A 16,232-nucleotide genomic window follows, 5' to 3' on the forward strand; every position below is an offset into this window, starting at 1 on the left:
AAACCCTTTATCTGGTCATCACTGCCAGTCTCTTAGGAATACCATGTTTCACTTAAATCTAATACTGTATATCTATTTTTTCAATTTGGGTTAGTTCTTCTAAGAACTCTATTTTCCCTTTAGAGTTACTCGTGACTAGATCCTGTGCATTCATCACTATTATGGTTTGTGTTTCATCTCCATTATTTAATATTGGTAATAATATGGATTCTCCCATGCTTCCTACCTGTTCTGATATGATGTTCTTTTCTTCATTTCCAGGAATTCTGTCATTAAAAAAATCCAACTTTTCTATTATATTTCCTCTTTCGCCTTCATATTTATTTTTGTGTGTATACCTGCAATTATCCCCATATCTGCACCAACCCCTGGCATTATAGATGCATTCTTTGTAGTTGGGCTCTAATTGTGCATATTTGGGTTGAAAGGCATCATATCTTGGGGCCTTTTGTGCATAGCGCGGTATATACTCGGCTTGTTTTTTGTTTCTTTTTTTTTTTTTTTTTTTTTTGCTTTCATTTTTCTTTTGTGTTTGCTGAGTTTTCTGACTTTCAGTCATGATTGCAGGATGCATATATCGACAATTTTTGTTGAATTTGCATCCTTTTCCTTCTTTCAGGTTTTCACATATCTTTGGATGGAGATCTCTGCATTCGTCTCCATACCCGTCTAAATATGCACATTTACCATATATTTCATAATTATGGCATATTTTTGGATGCTTGTAATAGCATCTTTTGCCAAATCTGCAATTCCCTCTTTTCAGTTAGTTGCAGACTACATCTTTCTTTTCTTTTTATTTCTTGTTCTTGCTCTTCCCTAAAAGTATGTAGGACCGGATAGAGTCTCTTGGGTCTATTATTTGTTTCCATCTGATAATTTCTTTCTTCATAAGTATATTGTTGGATGGCATCATAAGTTGTATCATTGATTTTCTCTGCATCCTTACACATATCCTGTTCATTTTTCTCTTCTTCTTCTTCTTCTTCTTCTTCTTCTTCTTCTTCTTCCTCTTCTTTTTCTTCTTCTTCTTCTTCTTCTTCTTTATCTTCAACTATTTTCAAATTCAGTCTCGACTTAATTATATTTTCTATCCAGACTAAGCATGTTGAGCAGAATACCTTTGTATCTTTATTTTTTATTTTTTGTTGCACTTCAGCGCAGGTAAGATGTGTTGGTATATGGCATGCATCACATTTTGTGATAAGCTGTTGTGGATTAACAATGGAATACCACATCTTACATGTATTGTACCATTTTGACATTCTTTTTCCCAATGCATCAATCAGCATATTCACCATATTGGACTTCTTATTGTTCTTTGATGGAATATGTTGATTGATGTAAACTTTCTTTATAATTCTCTTTATCACCTGGATCTTCTTCGGAATTTCTTCTATTATTTTGCCAATGTTTTCCTCAGACTTGCTCTAGTTTGTTGGATCATATTGTTTCAATATGTCTGAGAACATTTCTCCGTCACACTGGTTGGTGTTACTAGCGACCTCTGTTACCAGGTGGTCTAGTTCTTGTTTCGCTAACTCATGGAATTTACTTTTGCTGATTGCAGCAATATCCCTCCAAGCTTTGCCTGTGTTATAGAGCACCATATTGATCAGATTTTTAGTAATTCACGAGATAACTATTCTATGCCGACGTATTATCCCACTTTTCTGACCTCAAACTAATCACCGACTATTCACGAAAACTTGTAGCTATATTGCACTCGATAGCCTTTTGTTATCCGTGTTAAATCAGCCTATTTATCGGGTCACACAAGTGAACTCACTCACCGGCATACAGAAACACTCGAGACAGGATAAGCTTAAATCAATGTTGCGCTTGTAAGTGTTAAATGATGAAATTACAAATGAAACTACATGGTTAATTAATGAAACAACACTAAGTAAGTTACATATGGTAAACAGCAAATATGTACCCTTTAGTTTGGGTTGTAAACAAGATCCGCCATCTCAGAGCAAATATGGGGAATGAAATGGACTTGGAGAAATTAAGTTTCTACGCTACTTGTATGAAAACTTAAAATTACAATGTGACAATTCGCTCTGTAGGACAAGGACACGTACTAGGTATACAGGGAAGGTTAGTTAGAAAAGTTAGGGAAGGTAAACGGCACAAATGAATATAGACCAAGGTACAAAATGTTACAAATTAGATGTTAAAATACCAAAATTAATTGACAGAACGAGTGTACCGCTGCTCTTGTTGAGCAGTAAACACGGACGTCAGAACATAAAAACCTTAGTTCAAGCAGTTTAGAACATTTTGGTTATTAGAAAAACACGTCACAACACGTGGGTGAACGGATTTGAGACAAAAAGAAGTCCCTACAACGAATTGTAGAGAGTATCCAAGCAACGAATTAACCTGGTTACGTAGTTCTTTCCTTAAACTCATGTTGGCTACAAAAAGATTATAATGACTATAAATCTCTCCTCCCAATCAAAGCCTGGGGTTTACTCATTCACAAACTGATGTAGCGAGTTACTGTATGCTTAAAATCCAGCTGATTAATTACGTTAATGCTTCATAAGTCAAAGGTAAAGGATCCGGTTCGAAGGACCACTCGTATGGAGAAATCTGTGTGTTTTTATCTAATTGTTAAGTAGGAACTTGTTGTTCCGGGAAAGTCTCCCTACATCGGTTTAGCAAAGATGAGCAGGGGAGGAAAAGGAGTGCTATCACTCCAGGCACAAACACCTGCTAATAACTTTGATGACATAGTTCACGAACCTTCACTCTAATGCAAAAAACTGTACTTTGTCCAGAGGCCTGAAAACTCCACATGTAAAATAAAAGTAATTTGATGGCCTACTCTAGCTTTGTCAGGTCTAAGGTCATCTACACTCTTAGGTTCTGTTTCGGCTCCATTCCAGGGACCCCAGTGAGATGTTGGACAGGAATCTTACGTTAAGTAATTATTAAGACAATGGCAATGGATGGGAGCAGTGATGTATTGTAAAGTAAAATTTAAAGACAGGGATCTTTACTTGCGAAGCATAAAGATTAAATATTAAGTCACTCGCTAACACTCTTAAGTTACTTACACTTACTTAATTCTTCCAAAATATCGGGTATACTGCCCCGAATTTAAATATTCATAATAGGCATAATCAAATAAATAAAGGAGTGAAATTACGACGAGGTTTAATTAACCTAATCTTACTTTATTACAGAAATTTACAAGGCAAGAAACGGACATCTTAACATAAAGTAAAGAGGATCAAACATAAAATTTAATAAAAGAAATGCAAAATAATATGATAAATATGGTTGCTTAGACTTGTGGTCTTCTGCAATGATTAATGATTGAAATGGGGTCGGACACGCAGTCCTGTAACCCAAGACTGTGCTAGTCTCTAGCAAAAAGTTATATGCAAAATCTGTACAAACAATCCCATGCAGACAGCCCAAAATATGTAAAAAGCCCGCTAAACCTAAATCAAGTAAAAATTAATCTAAGCTAAAATGGGGGAAAACTAGTGGCAATGTGGTACCTGCACTCCTTACTTGAAAGATAGCCCTTATCCTCAAGTGGCTGTTGATTAAATTGCCGTTGACCGAATAGTTTGCACACTTGGCTGGCTCACCCCTGGAATCCTCACGTTTGGTAGATAGGGTTTACCAGGCTCGTCTTCTTCTGTTTGGTGGAAGTCGAGTTGGGGGGAGGGTTGAGCCAGAAGTTCACAGGTTAACTGACCAGGTCGGTCAGCCGGTCACAACTTCGGCTCCTGTACGAATGGGCCGACCCTAAGGTGGCGCAGGTTCATCTGTCTTCACCTCTCAAACAAGTGAGGGTCATGATGCGTTGAGTAACCCAGTGGAGGTGCCATATCGGGAGTTTAGGACAGGGCAATGTATGGTTGTAAGGAGTGAGAAGGAGGCAGGATTTTTTACAAAATACTTAGAGAAATCTTGCTGCTCTAAGGGAATATATGCATACAATAATCCTACCTATTCTGGCTTGCTAGAAAATGATAACTTAAGTAATCATTTAGCAATGGGCTGGTGCGATGGGCATACATATTAAAATTAACAGACTTGAATTAATACAAGGAGATAAAAGCTGCATTCAAGCCAGCAGTATTAAAATTATATTCAAAACCAGTGTAATAATTTATCTCGACACATGAAGTTTCAGGAAAGAACCATCGTATGCCAGTGTAAAGCTTTTGCCGAGTGCTTCTACGCTATGACGCCACGAACATGGTATATGCTATTGTCAACAAATTTGGTTAGTTTAAAATAGTTCTCCCGGTGTTTCGGTAAGAAAAACCTAAAAACCTAAAGTGTGGGAGTGAAAGTTTAAGGGGTAACAACAATATTGGAGCGAGACCAAAATACGAAAGGAGAAAGAAGAGTTTAGAAAAATTCCTCACAATGATGATGATGATGATTATTAATATCATATTTTTATTATTATTATCATATTCATTATTAACATATTTATTGTTTGGGTCCACCATTTACATAGTTGCTTGTTTAAAGCACCCTATTAATTAAATACAAAAAGACCACTTTCTTCTTCACGTCCTCCATCTTGAACAAACACCAACAGGCTAATATTCTGTCCCCTGATGCCGATGAACCACACAGAAAATAACTGATTGTGTGACGACATACTCTTTGACATGCTGGAATATGCTGCAGGGATTCAAACTGCTTGTGTGAAGTGGGCCTTACAATGTGGCAATTAGCCTGGTGAATAAAAACAAAGCATTTGCTTAGAGCAAAAGCTTGTAAGTAAAAGCAAAAGCCCAAGTATCAAAAGGCAGCAAATGCTTAGGCAGAAAGCAATTGCTTAACATCATATGAATAATATTTATCGCCGTTTGTTACCTTTTGCTTGATGGAGTTGTAGCTTTTGCTTAGGGACACAGTCGAGTGCGGCGTACGTGCTACGGTATATCCATTTCCAACGGTCCAGCTTCACTTTTGATTTTAGTAAAATCCTAGGCTATTTTCCTTTTTCTTTGCCTTTATTTTTTCTTTACATGTAATAAATAGCAAGCATAATTTCCATTTTGATTCTGTAGCTGTTAATGTTCACAGATAAGAATGTTTGTAATCAGACAGATCAGGCAGAACAGAAAAGTTTGCCTGGCCAAGAATTGAAGAACAAAGCTTGTAATACAAATTTACTTTTAAAAATCACATTCGGAGTGTTTTTCCTTTAATTGCATAGAAAATTGATTTATTGAGAAGGCCTTTCAATATTTACGTTGATCAATGTACTATGAAGACATATTTGTGGAGAAATGTGTATTCTTGTTATTTAACTGTTGAGTGGGAACTTGCTGTTCCGGGAAGGTCTCCCTACGTAAGCAGGCAAAGATCAGTAGGGGAGGAAAAGGAGTACTATCACTCAAGGCACAAACACCCTGTTAACAACTTTGATGGCGTAGTTCATATACCTTCGCTCTAAATGCAAAATACCTATACTCTGTCCAGAGGCCTGAAAACTCCTCATGTGAAATAAAAGTAATTTGATGGCCTACTCTAGCTTTGTCAGGCCTAAGGTCCTCTACACTCTTAGGCTCGGTTTCGGCTCCATCACAGCGACCCCAGTGAGATGTTGGACAGGAATTTTAAATTTAGTAATTACTGAGACAATAGCAATGGATGGGAGCAGTGATGTATTGTAGTAAAGTTAAAGACAAGGATCTTTACTTTCGAAGCATAGAGATTAAATGCTAAGTCACTTGCTAACACACTAGCTCATATGCTACTTAGAATTACTTACTCCTTTCAATATATCGGGTATACTGTCCCGAGATTATATATTCATTATAGACATAATCAAATAAATGATGAAGTAGAAATACAAAGGGTGTGATTAACCTATGCTTTATTATGCAAATTTACATCGAAGAATTGACATCTCAACATCAAGTAAAGAGAATCAAACAAACACATAATGTAATAAAAGAAATACAAATCAAAAGGCAATAAAATTATGCATGACTCGAGGTCTCTTGCAATGATTAATGATTGAAATGGGGTCAGACATGCGGCCCTGTGACCCAAGACGCAAAAATGATATGCAAAATCTGTACACACAGTCCAACGCACTTAGCTTGAAATATGTAAAAGCCAGTTAAACCTAAATCAAGTAAAAGTTAATCTAAGCTAAAATGAGGAAAAACTAGTGGCCACGTGTTTTACCTGCACTCCTTACTGTAATGATGAAAGAGCCCTTAATTGCCCTCACAAAAGGCTGTGGAATGGTTAGTTTGCACCCTTGACTGGCCCACCCTTGGAATCCTCGCTTCTTGGTAAATCGGATATTGGTGGCACAGTTCCTAGGCTCGTCGTCCATATCTCCAGCTGAGGCACAAAACACAAAAACTCCCAGGTCCTTTGTTTGGTGGGAGTACAGTTGGGGGGTGAGCCAGAGATGTACACATTGACTGACCAGGTCGGTCAGCCGGTCACAACAGCTACTCGTGCACGAATGGGCTTGATGCCTAGGTCACGTGCGTTCACCTATCTTTACCCAATGGAGGTGCCATACCGGTAATTTAGGGCAGGCCAATGTATTATTATTGTAAGGAGTGAATAGGAGGCAGGATTTTGCACAAAACACTTAGAGAAATCTTGCAGCTCGAGGGCATATACATAGATGATAATCCAACCTATTCTGGCTGGTGCGATGGGCATACATCTTAAAATTAACAGACTTGAATTGGTACTGAGAGATAAAAGCTGCATTTAAGTCAGCAGTATTACAATTATACTCAAAACCAATTTAATAATTTATCTCGATACATGTAGTTTGAGGAAAGAACCATCGTACGCCGGCGTAAGGCTTTTGCTTCGTGTTTCTACGCTGTGACGTCATGAACAAGGTGTACGCTACTCTCAACGAGCTCAGTTAATTTAGAACCGTTCTCCCAACGTTTTTGGTAGAGAAAACTTAGTGTGGGAGAGAACGTTTAAGGGGTAACTACAGTATTGGGAGCGAGACCAAAATACAAAAGGAGGAAGAAGAGTGAAGAAAAATTCTTCACACCTTGGGGATAAAGGGAGAAGAGAGGAGGGAGGGGTTAATTCTGGAAAATGTGATTCAACTACTTGTTAGTATGTGTGATATAAACCTACTGGATGAACAAGTGAGTGACATCTTTCTTCACATAAACGTCCGTTTAAAGTTAACAAAACGCTGTTAGCATTAATTAAATTCAATCAAGTTAAAGTTATGCATGAATGTGAATGTGGGGAAAACTGAACCTGCAGGCAATGCTTTTCGGAAGCGTTCAGATAAGTGAATGAGCAGTGTTAACTTTAAACGGAAGATGCAAGGGAATCAAATGATTAAAAGTAAAGTACAAAATTCATCCCACCCAAGGGGTAAGGATAGAGCATGCAAAACGTGAGCCAATAACAGTCAACTTCAGCAACAAGTCCGGCCAATGACAAATTCAAAATTATGGGGGCGAATCCCAGTCCCCGTCTGACATCCAACTTTCTACATAAAGTGTCCTTACAAATAAAGTGACTGGCGTGAGGAAAGTCTTGTTTTCATTAAGTGACAAAAGGAAAAATGTTGCATCCTTCTCGGCGTAAAAATGTGACTAATTATCTGACACTAGTTTGAATGACAAACTAGGTCCATGGGGATATCGTAATTCTGACTGCAAGAGTCTTGGATGTCGTCTTGAAGGGAAACTTTTGAAAGGGGAGCAATGATAGTGCACTTTAGCAAAGTTCGATTATGTTACAGCACGAGCTGAAGGATGTCGGGGGATTGTAGTAACATGACAAATTGTCAAGGCAAAAATTAAATTCACACTTTAAAGTTAAAGCAAGGGAATAAATTGGAAAATGCTGTACGACTTGGCAAAAATAGTAAAAGTTAATATTGGCGCCATATATAACTGGATGAAAATAATGAATGACGTTCATGGTACCATGATCCTCAAGCAAGGTTAATCGTAAACAAGCTCTAAGCTCCGATGCTGGATCTACATGTGTGACCTTCGCTAGATCCGCCGTCAGTGCAAAAGGTTCCTTTTTTTGATGGCTAAAGTCTTAAGGTTGCAATCACACGGGTCATTCTGAGCGCGGGTTTCAAATTCTGACGTGGATGTTTTAGCGTCAACGCAGGTTGGAGCGGAAGTTACAGGCTTGAAGATAGGACAACCAGGCAACGTGAGCACTGGTCCATGGGATGGTACGAGCTTAATGAGTGAATTAACCGGCACAGGCCTTTGCTGGCCTTCACGCACACGGTCAGGTTGGGTGGTATTTGCGCTACCACTAGGGGAGTCCAGGGTGAGATAATGAATGGTATTTTCTCTGGGACGCACAGTCATCGGCAGTAAAGCCAAAGTAGGTTGAGGGTGATCAAAAGCTGGCTTAAGGATTGGAAATGAGGACGAGGCAGGAGGGACTGACACAAAGTTACTAATCGTGTGCCATGTTGGCAGCATAGTAGTTTTTAGTAGAAAGTTTAACAGGTTAAATTGATGCAAAATTATGAGCATTGTGCAAGACATTAGAAGTATCAAATAGGGGACTGTTAATGGCATTTACAACGGGACATGCTACTGAGGGTGTCATCCTAGAAGAAGAACAAGACTGAATGGGTTTAATTATTAAATTAAGATGAGCCCTTAGGCTATCAAAAGCAATCTCAATTTTCCCTGAATAGGCAGCAAGCACGGAATAATTCAATTTAACAATAGGATGGTCGTAATGACATCTCCAAAAATTCTTGTAATTACAGAGTTCATCTCTCACTTTACCAATTAGAGTTTTAAAATGTCCCATGGCTTCAGGACCCATGTTAGGAAAATCTACTTAAGTAAGAGCATGAAGTGCTAAGTATGCGTCCTCACAAACAAAGTTGAAAGTTAACTCCTGTTCCTTAAGCCGAGTGTTAATCTCCCCTGGGCTGAGCGTTTCCGCCTTAGGCGTTGGAGGGAATTTACATTACAAGTGAAGTCCGCCATCTTGGAATGACCACGTTTGATGAACGGATTTGGTCAAGCAAAACAAAGGGTAAATATGAATATTCGAAGGAACGTGAACATGAAACTATACACATTTACAAGTGAGATAATCAAATATTAAAAATTACTCATAACGGGAGGAAAATGGTTAAATGACAAACAAATTTTAATCAACAAAATTACTTCGAAATTCAAACTGACCGGTCCCAGCAAAGCAGACGATGCCCAGGTCATGTGACGTTAAACATTTTACTAAATTGAATTATATATTCACAGGGCAATAAATTGGGGATACAACTATTCATGAAGAGCATTAAACATTGTCAAAAAGCACATGAGCTTATGAGACAAAAAGTAAAGTTAAAAGTTAAAATAACAGGTCAAGGCTGACATTACTGTTGTGACGGTTTCACAATTGCGTGTGCGCTGAGGCGACCACTGAACTATTCAAATGGTAAATAGGCACACGAGGCAACAACTTAACTGTTAAAGAGCACTCTCGTAGAGGCTAAACAAATATAAGATTTCCCTCACGCATAGGTAAAACAAAAATATCCTCGCTAAAGGACAAAAAACAAAAATATCCTCGCTAAAGGACAAAAACAAAAATATCCTCTCTAAAGGACAAAAACAAAAATATCCTCACTAAAAGAAAATTAAATAGAACTACACGCAATAAGTTACATATGGTAGACAACAATTACGCACCCTTTAGTTTGGGTTGTAAACAAGATCCGCCATCTCGAAACAAACACGTGGAATGAAACGGACTTGGTGAAATTAAGTTTCTACGCTACTTGTAAGAAAACTTAAAATTACGGTGTGCCAATTCGCTCTTTAGGACAAGGACATGTGCTAGGTATATGAGGAACGTTAGTTAAAAAAGTTAGGGAAGGTAAACGACACAAAGGAAGGTAGCCCAAGGTACAAAATGTTACAAATTAGATGTTAAATTAACAAAATTAGTTGACAGAACGAGTACACCAGTGCTCTCGTTGAGCAGTAAACACGGGCGTCTGAACAACACAAAAACCTTAGATCAAGCAGTTTAGAACTTTCTATTTATAAGCGGAACTGGTTACATAGTTCTTTCCTTAAACACGAGGTCGATACAAAAAGATCATAATGACTACAAATCTTTCTTCCCAATAAAAGTCTGGGCTTTACACATTCGACAAAGTGGCTGGTGCGTGTGGGTAAGTGGTATAGCGAGTAACTGTATGCCCAATCAAGCTGATTAATTATGTTAACGCTTCATAAGTCAAAGGCAAAAGATCCGGTTCGAAGGATCACTCATGTAGAGATTTTTTTATTTAAATGTCGAGTGGGAACTTGTTGATCCAGGAAAGTCTCCCTATGTCAGTTCCTAGAAGATCAACTGGAAGGGATAAGGAGCATAATCGTTCAGGGCACAAACACCCTGTGGTGAAACTAAAACAAATTTTTAGGGCCACATTCGGTATGACTTCATTCAACCTTAAGCCCTCCTGCACTAACTTTGAATGAGACCAAGTTACAGGGCTGAGGAGTTTACTGACTTACTTAAATTTACCACGAAGTCAAGAAACATTGTATTTTTGTTCAACAAAAGTGCAGTTAAGAAACAATCAACTATATTTCCTGCACCAATTCTTTTTGGGTGATGCCACACGGGTTCACAAAGACACATTTAAAAGTTTAACACATAAAATTAACATTTAAAGAACACAACAATCATACAAGTTATATTAAGAAGCAAGAAAACTAACACATTACTACAAAATTTAACAAAACCTTACGTTACTTCGATAGAAATGAACTTAAATAGCAAAACAGGATTCCAGAATATTCTTATGAAGAAGTTACTGCAATGGCTACGAAAATTCACGAGGTGATGGGGCTGGATTCTACAAGAACTTCTTCTATTACTTGCCTTCGTGGAGTCAACTGCTCAATGAGCCAATGAGGCCGAGCAGCCGAGCTTCACCTTTCCACCCCGGAAGAAAACTCGGAAGGAGTATATGGCATAATACAGATGTCACATCTACAAAATTACAGGGTTACGTAACAAACATCAATTTAAAAACAAACATCAAGTGCTCTAATCGTAACCCAACATACACAAAAAAAGGGTTTCGTCCAGAAGGCAAGCTTAACTTACTGGCATTGTGCCCTTACAACTAGAAAATAATATATATGGTCTCCACAGGAAGAAGTTTGACAACACTGTAATGATACGTCATCTTATTTTATATAGATGGATAAAATTTGCAAAAATAAATGGTTTATTACTTTGAATATCAATGTACCAATTTATACCAACTCATTGCTATAGTTAATGTAATAAAACTACTTCTGTGGAGCAAAATAATCATATATCAACGTATTTTCATAGAAACTGGGAAATACCCCCAAAACAAGTATTCATAAAAACTAGGAAATTTTATTCAAGGGGAATAAATGGCAATTTTTGACATTCTCCCCCAAGAAGAATCATAGTTAGAAGTAGTTACAACTGCACCTAGAATTTAAATCAAATATACATTTAGAGTAAATCCATAGAAATTAAATCCTTTCTCTCTTGATCACAGCGGATTGCTGCTGCACACCGAGGTCTAGTACCATTCAGAGGCACAATATCTGGCTCCTGAGTTACAACACTATCAAAGTCCCACTCAGGTAATTCCAGAAGTATGAGCTTTGTGATTGATCTCATGTATAGTTTATTATTCACTCTCACTTCCACAGACCTAATCACACCATCAGACGATGGAAACAGCTGGGTAACTTTACCCAATGAGAGGAGGGATCTATAGCCTTTACCCAGATGATCTTCTAAGTCTACCATCACTATGTCCCCAACTTTCACATTTGCAGAAAGATTATTACTAGAGTTATTATGTCTCTCTCTGAAGGACACTAAATAGTCTCTTTTCCAAGAGTTCTCAAATTTTCTTAGCACTGATGATAATCTAAAATATTGTGCTCTAAGATCACTTGAACCCATGAAATCTGGGTCATTAGTTGCTAAATTGTTAAGAGGAGGGGAAATACAAACATTTCGCCCATAAAGTAACATGGAGGAAGTCAAAGCCTCACAGTCTCGATCAGAAGAGAGATAAGTCAGTGGTCGAGAATTTATCACAGCTTGAAACTCAACAAGTAGAGTTCTCAACTCTTCAAAGGATACACGTTTGTGATACAAGGCCTTGGACAAACATCCCTTTAGAACACCAACTAGGCATTCATAAAAGCCTCCAGTCCAGGGGGCTCGCGGTGTAATGAACTTCCAATTAACACCATTTCCTTCAAGGTATGACTTTACCTCTGGTTCCTCCATAATTTCCTGCAGGAAATTATTAAATCCAACAAAATTCCGACCATTGTCAGATATAATCAGACTCGGCAGAGAATAATATGCTACAAAGCGTCGAATAGCCAGTAGGAAATCGCAAGCAGTCCTGGAATGAGTCAATTCAAAATGAACCGACCTGCTCGTAGTGCATGTAAGTAGACATACAAGGACCTTCTCCTCCAAGCCAGTCTCATGATCAAAAACGTTAATAGCACCAGTACAATCAACTCCTACTGATTGGAAAGGTCTATCATATCTCACTCTTTCTATGGGTAATGATTGGGGAGGAGGCAAACACAACCGTTTCTTGGTTAACTTCTGACACAAAACACACCTGGACAGAATTGATTTGATAACTTGTCGTGCTTTAGGTACCCAAAAGGTTTCTCTCAACAATACCAGTACAGAATTGACATCACAATGGTGATGATGTCTATGCAAATGTTCAACTATCAACACTGTTAAATAACTTCTGGAAGGCAATAACATTGGGCACCGAGTATCATAAGACATGGAAGCGTTTTGCTTCTGTTCAAGGAGGATAAGTACTTTCATTTCGTTAACAACAAACTTAGACCCTTTACTGCACTTATTAAGAAAAAGCAATATTAACCTCATGATACGTTTAGGCTTACTTAAATTACTGTAACGTGGGATGTCAATTAATGGGGTTGGAGGGTGAACAAACTTAGGTTCTGAAAGAATTTCATTAACATGCACGGTTTCTGTAGCTAAATATTGGGGATAATCACCAATTAAAAGCCCTTTAGGGCCATTCCACCATAAGGAATTTTGCACTAAATCTTTACTATTACTACCTCTGGATAGAATATCAGCTGGATTATCCTTAGAGGGGGTATACCGTAGAGGAAACTTGAATTCATTCATTTCAGTGACTCTGTTTCGTACATAGGGAATTTTACTATTATTGTTCTTCACTCAAAAAATAGAAACCATGAAGTCACTCCAGAGAGTGCAAGAACTCACTCTTAATCATCATTCTGCATTAATCTTCCAGCAAGTTTCGCACCCAAGGACAAGGCTGTCAATTCCAATCGCGGAATAGTCTGTTTAGAGTTTGGTGCCACTTTACACTTACTGAACAGTAAATTGCTTACACTTCTCTTGGAATCAGTCACATAAGCAGCAGCTCCATATGCCTTGTTAGAGGCATCACAAAATTCATGTAAGTGGGAACATTCAGGACGTACAACAAACCTAGGACACTTTAAACTTTCTACATTTCTAAAACACTTGTAAATTTCATCAAACCTTGAACATAATGATTCTGGAAAAGTCATCCTACCCGTAGTCACTCCACAAACATTTAAGAAAATATTTACCTTTCAACTGTATTGGTAACAATAATCCTAGAGGATCAAACATCCGAGCTACTACTGATAAAACCTTTCGTTTGGTTAAAGGTCTTTTATGCTCACAATTTACTTCCTTCAGTGACATCTCATCTTGTGCTAGATACCATTCTAAACCCAAAACGTTTACTCTTTCTTTGATAGCATTTATGGTTCTGTTAAACTCTGAATCATTACTAACCCATTCTTGTAGAGGCATATTAGCATCTTCAAGAATTGCATTAATTACTGGATACTCATCCATCAAGACCGACACATCCTTGTAAGTTTTACGAAAATTATCTACATAGAAATTCTTCATCAGAGATGATGCAAGGTGTTATATATGCGAACGCACCCGCCTTAATGTAATAGAAGAACGCAACCGATTCTGCGCACTCCATAGCCATGCGCCAGTGTAATAACTTCAATAAATATTATGTACAAGTTAATCTACACTTGTTGTGGTTTATCAGTAACGTAAAGATGTAAGGTAACATGGTGTCAGGTGATAAGATAAGGACCCAAGATTCAAGAAAACTACAGAAAAGTGAAGGACAAAGCAGAGAAACCAAGATGTAAAGCTTCCAAAGTTGAGCGATCCCGGCAGAGACGAAATACGGACCGATGATGTCGCCGGAACAAGATGGCCATCCATGTATACAATAACGAACTGAGAGATTCGCCAAGGTTTTTGTAGTGGGTAAGCAAAGACAGTGACAGTTACTTTAGTCCAGCCTACATTGTTGCTTAAAATAGCCGTGTAATGCTGAAGAAATTTGACATTTTCAAGTAAAAAAACTGACGATTTTTGCCGGCCGTTTTCGACCTGGTTAAAGTTACAGGAGTGCCCCAGGTCCTGTCAGTGTAACTGTTATTATAAGGCCGTGTAGGATCAAAGAGAGTTGACAATTTTTTTTTCTTTTAAGTAAATCCGCCGATGTCTTAAGAGTAACTGCCGAAGTTTTAAGAGAAACTTTGCCAATGTTTTTGAAAATTTTGCCGATGATTGTGTAAGTTTTTACTGGCATATAACGGGCTGGTGATCCCCAGCAAAGTTGTAATACACCAGTGGCTCTGCGTATATTAGGCTGATTTCTGAGGATCTTCCAGACAGCTCTACTAGACTATAATGACATAGCCAGTGTCCACTACAGTGACAGCGTCTACTACAGTGATAGTCACACACCCTACCCCAAGTGACCTGGAGCCTATAACAGTCTACTGACAGTGCTGGTGTTTTGACAATTTTTCTAGTGTGAATTTCTGGTTAATTAACATTTTGTTCTCCTAGTATTTTTATAGTAACCATGGCGACCGGGTTCCAGCATCCAAAGAGCTTCAATCCACCACAGGGCAGCAACCATGTCCAACCCTGGCAGGACTGGAAGGAAAAGTTTGACCTGTACCTCATCGCAGCGGAAAAGACGGCTGCTACCGACCCGGTCAAGATCGGTATGCTGAAGTATGCCATGGGTCCTGAGTGGATTAAAGTAGCAAAAAATTTTACTTTTACTGAAGCAGGAGATGACCAGAAATATGACATAGTCATTCAAAAATTCGATGAGTATTTCCAGCCAAAAAAGTTATTAAAGGCATATGTAACCAGATTCCACCAAAGGGTCCAGGGTCCCACAGAATCCTTAAATGAGTACATAGCAGCCGTTCGCGAGCTCGCCTCGCAGTGTGAATTCGGTGCTACAGTTGAATCTCAACTGTGGGAAGATGATTTATCATTAAATGACATATCAAAAAATGTAACCAGTATGACCAGTTGCAGGAGACAAGGCGCATAACCGGCGAGGCTCAGGTCAACGCAGTAGCGTTTGGACGAGGAGGCGGTAGGAGCCGTGGTCGACGAGGCCGCCAGGGATGCAGTCAGAGCCATGCGCCGTCTCAAGGTCGAGGTCAAGCCAACCAAGGTCAAAGTCGAGGTCAAGCCTACCAAGGTCAAATTTAAGGTCGAGGTAGAGGTAATTTACAAGGCAGAGGTCGAGGTAATTTTAGTAACAGTAACTGTGGTAATTGTGGTCGTGGTCATCCACCGCGCCAATGCCCTGCCTTTGGTCAGACTTGTAATGCGTGTGGCAGAAAAAATCACTTTGCAAGATGTTGTAGATCAAACAGTGTTAGGTATGCAGATGAGCAGCCACAAGATATGCAAATAAACTATGAGCAGTTTAGTGACACATTTAATACATTGAATGTTGGTTCAGCTGTTTACGCTAGTAATTCAGTATACATATCGCACCCTGAATTTTTAGTCGATTTACAGGTGCAAGGTTGTCAAACTATAAGGTTCCGTATTGATACAGCAGCAGCTACTTCTATTTTGGGTCGTAGGGCTTATAATAGTTTAAGTGTGAAACCCCCGCTGAAGCATGGTGGTCTTCCTGTAAAAGGTTTGTTTGGTAAACCAGAATGTCCAGAGGGAATTGTTTCACTACCAGTTAAGTACAAAGATGTTTTGTATAATATTGAGTGTCAGGTGTACAATGAAGATGTTCCTAATTTGTTATCTGTAGCAGACTCTGTACGTATGAACCTGGTGAAACGCATTTTTAATGTTAA

General features: G+C 38.6%; 1 protein-coding gene across 1 annotated transcript; it reads right to left on the reverse strand.

The window, feature by feature from the left end:
* Positions 1–11,499: 11,499 nt before the first annotated feature.
* On the reverse strand, positions 11,500–13,197 carry LOC137614818 (uncharacterized). Its single transcript, XM_068344481.1, has one exon. It carries the CDS (start codon positions 13,195–13,197, stop codon positions 11,500–11,502), a length of 1,698 nt encoding a protein of 565 aa, XP_068200582.1.
* Positions 13,198–16,232: the final 3,035 nt, after the last annotated feature.

The sequence above is a fragment of the Palaemon carinicauda genome, chromosome 21 (assembly GCF_036898095.1).
Source record: "Palaemon carinicauda isolate YSFRI2023 chromosome 21, ASM3689809v2, whole genome shotgun sequence".
NCBI lineage: Eukaryota > Metazoa > Arthropoda > Malacostraca > Decapoda > Palaemonidae > Palaemon > Palaemon carinicauda.

What these genes read in the sequence shown, in the direction of transcription:
- LOC137614818 (XM_068344481.1), bottom strand. Translation starts at nt 13,197, where the DNA reads ATGAATGAATTCAAGTTTCCTCTACGGTATACCCCCTCTAAGGATAAT.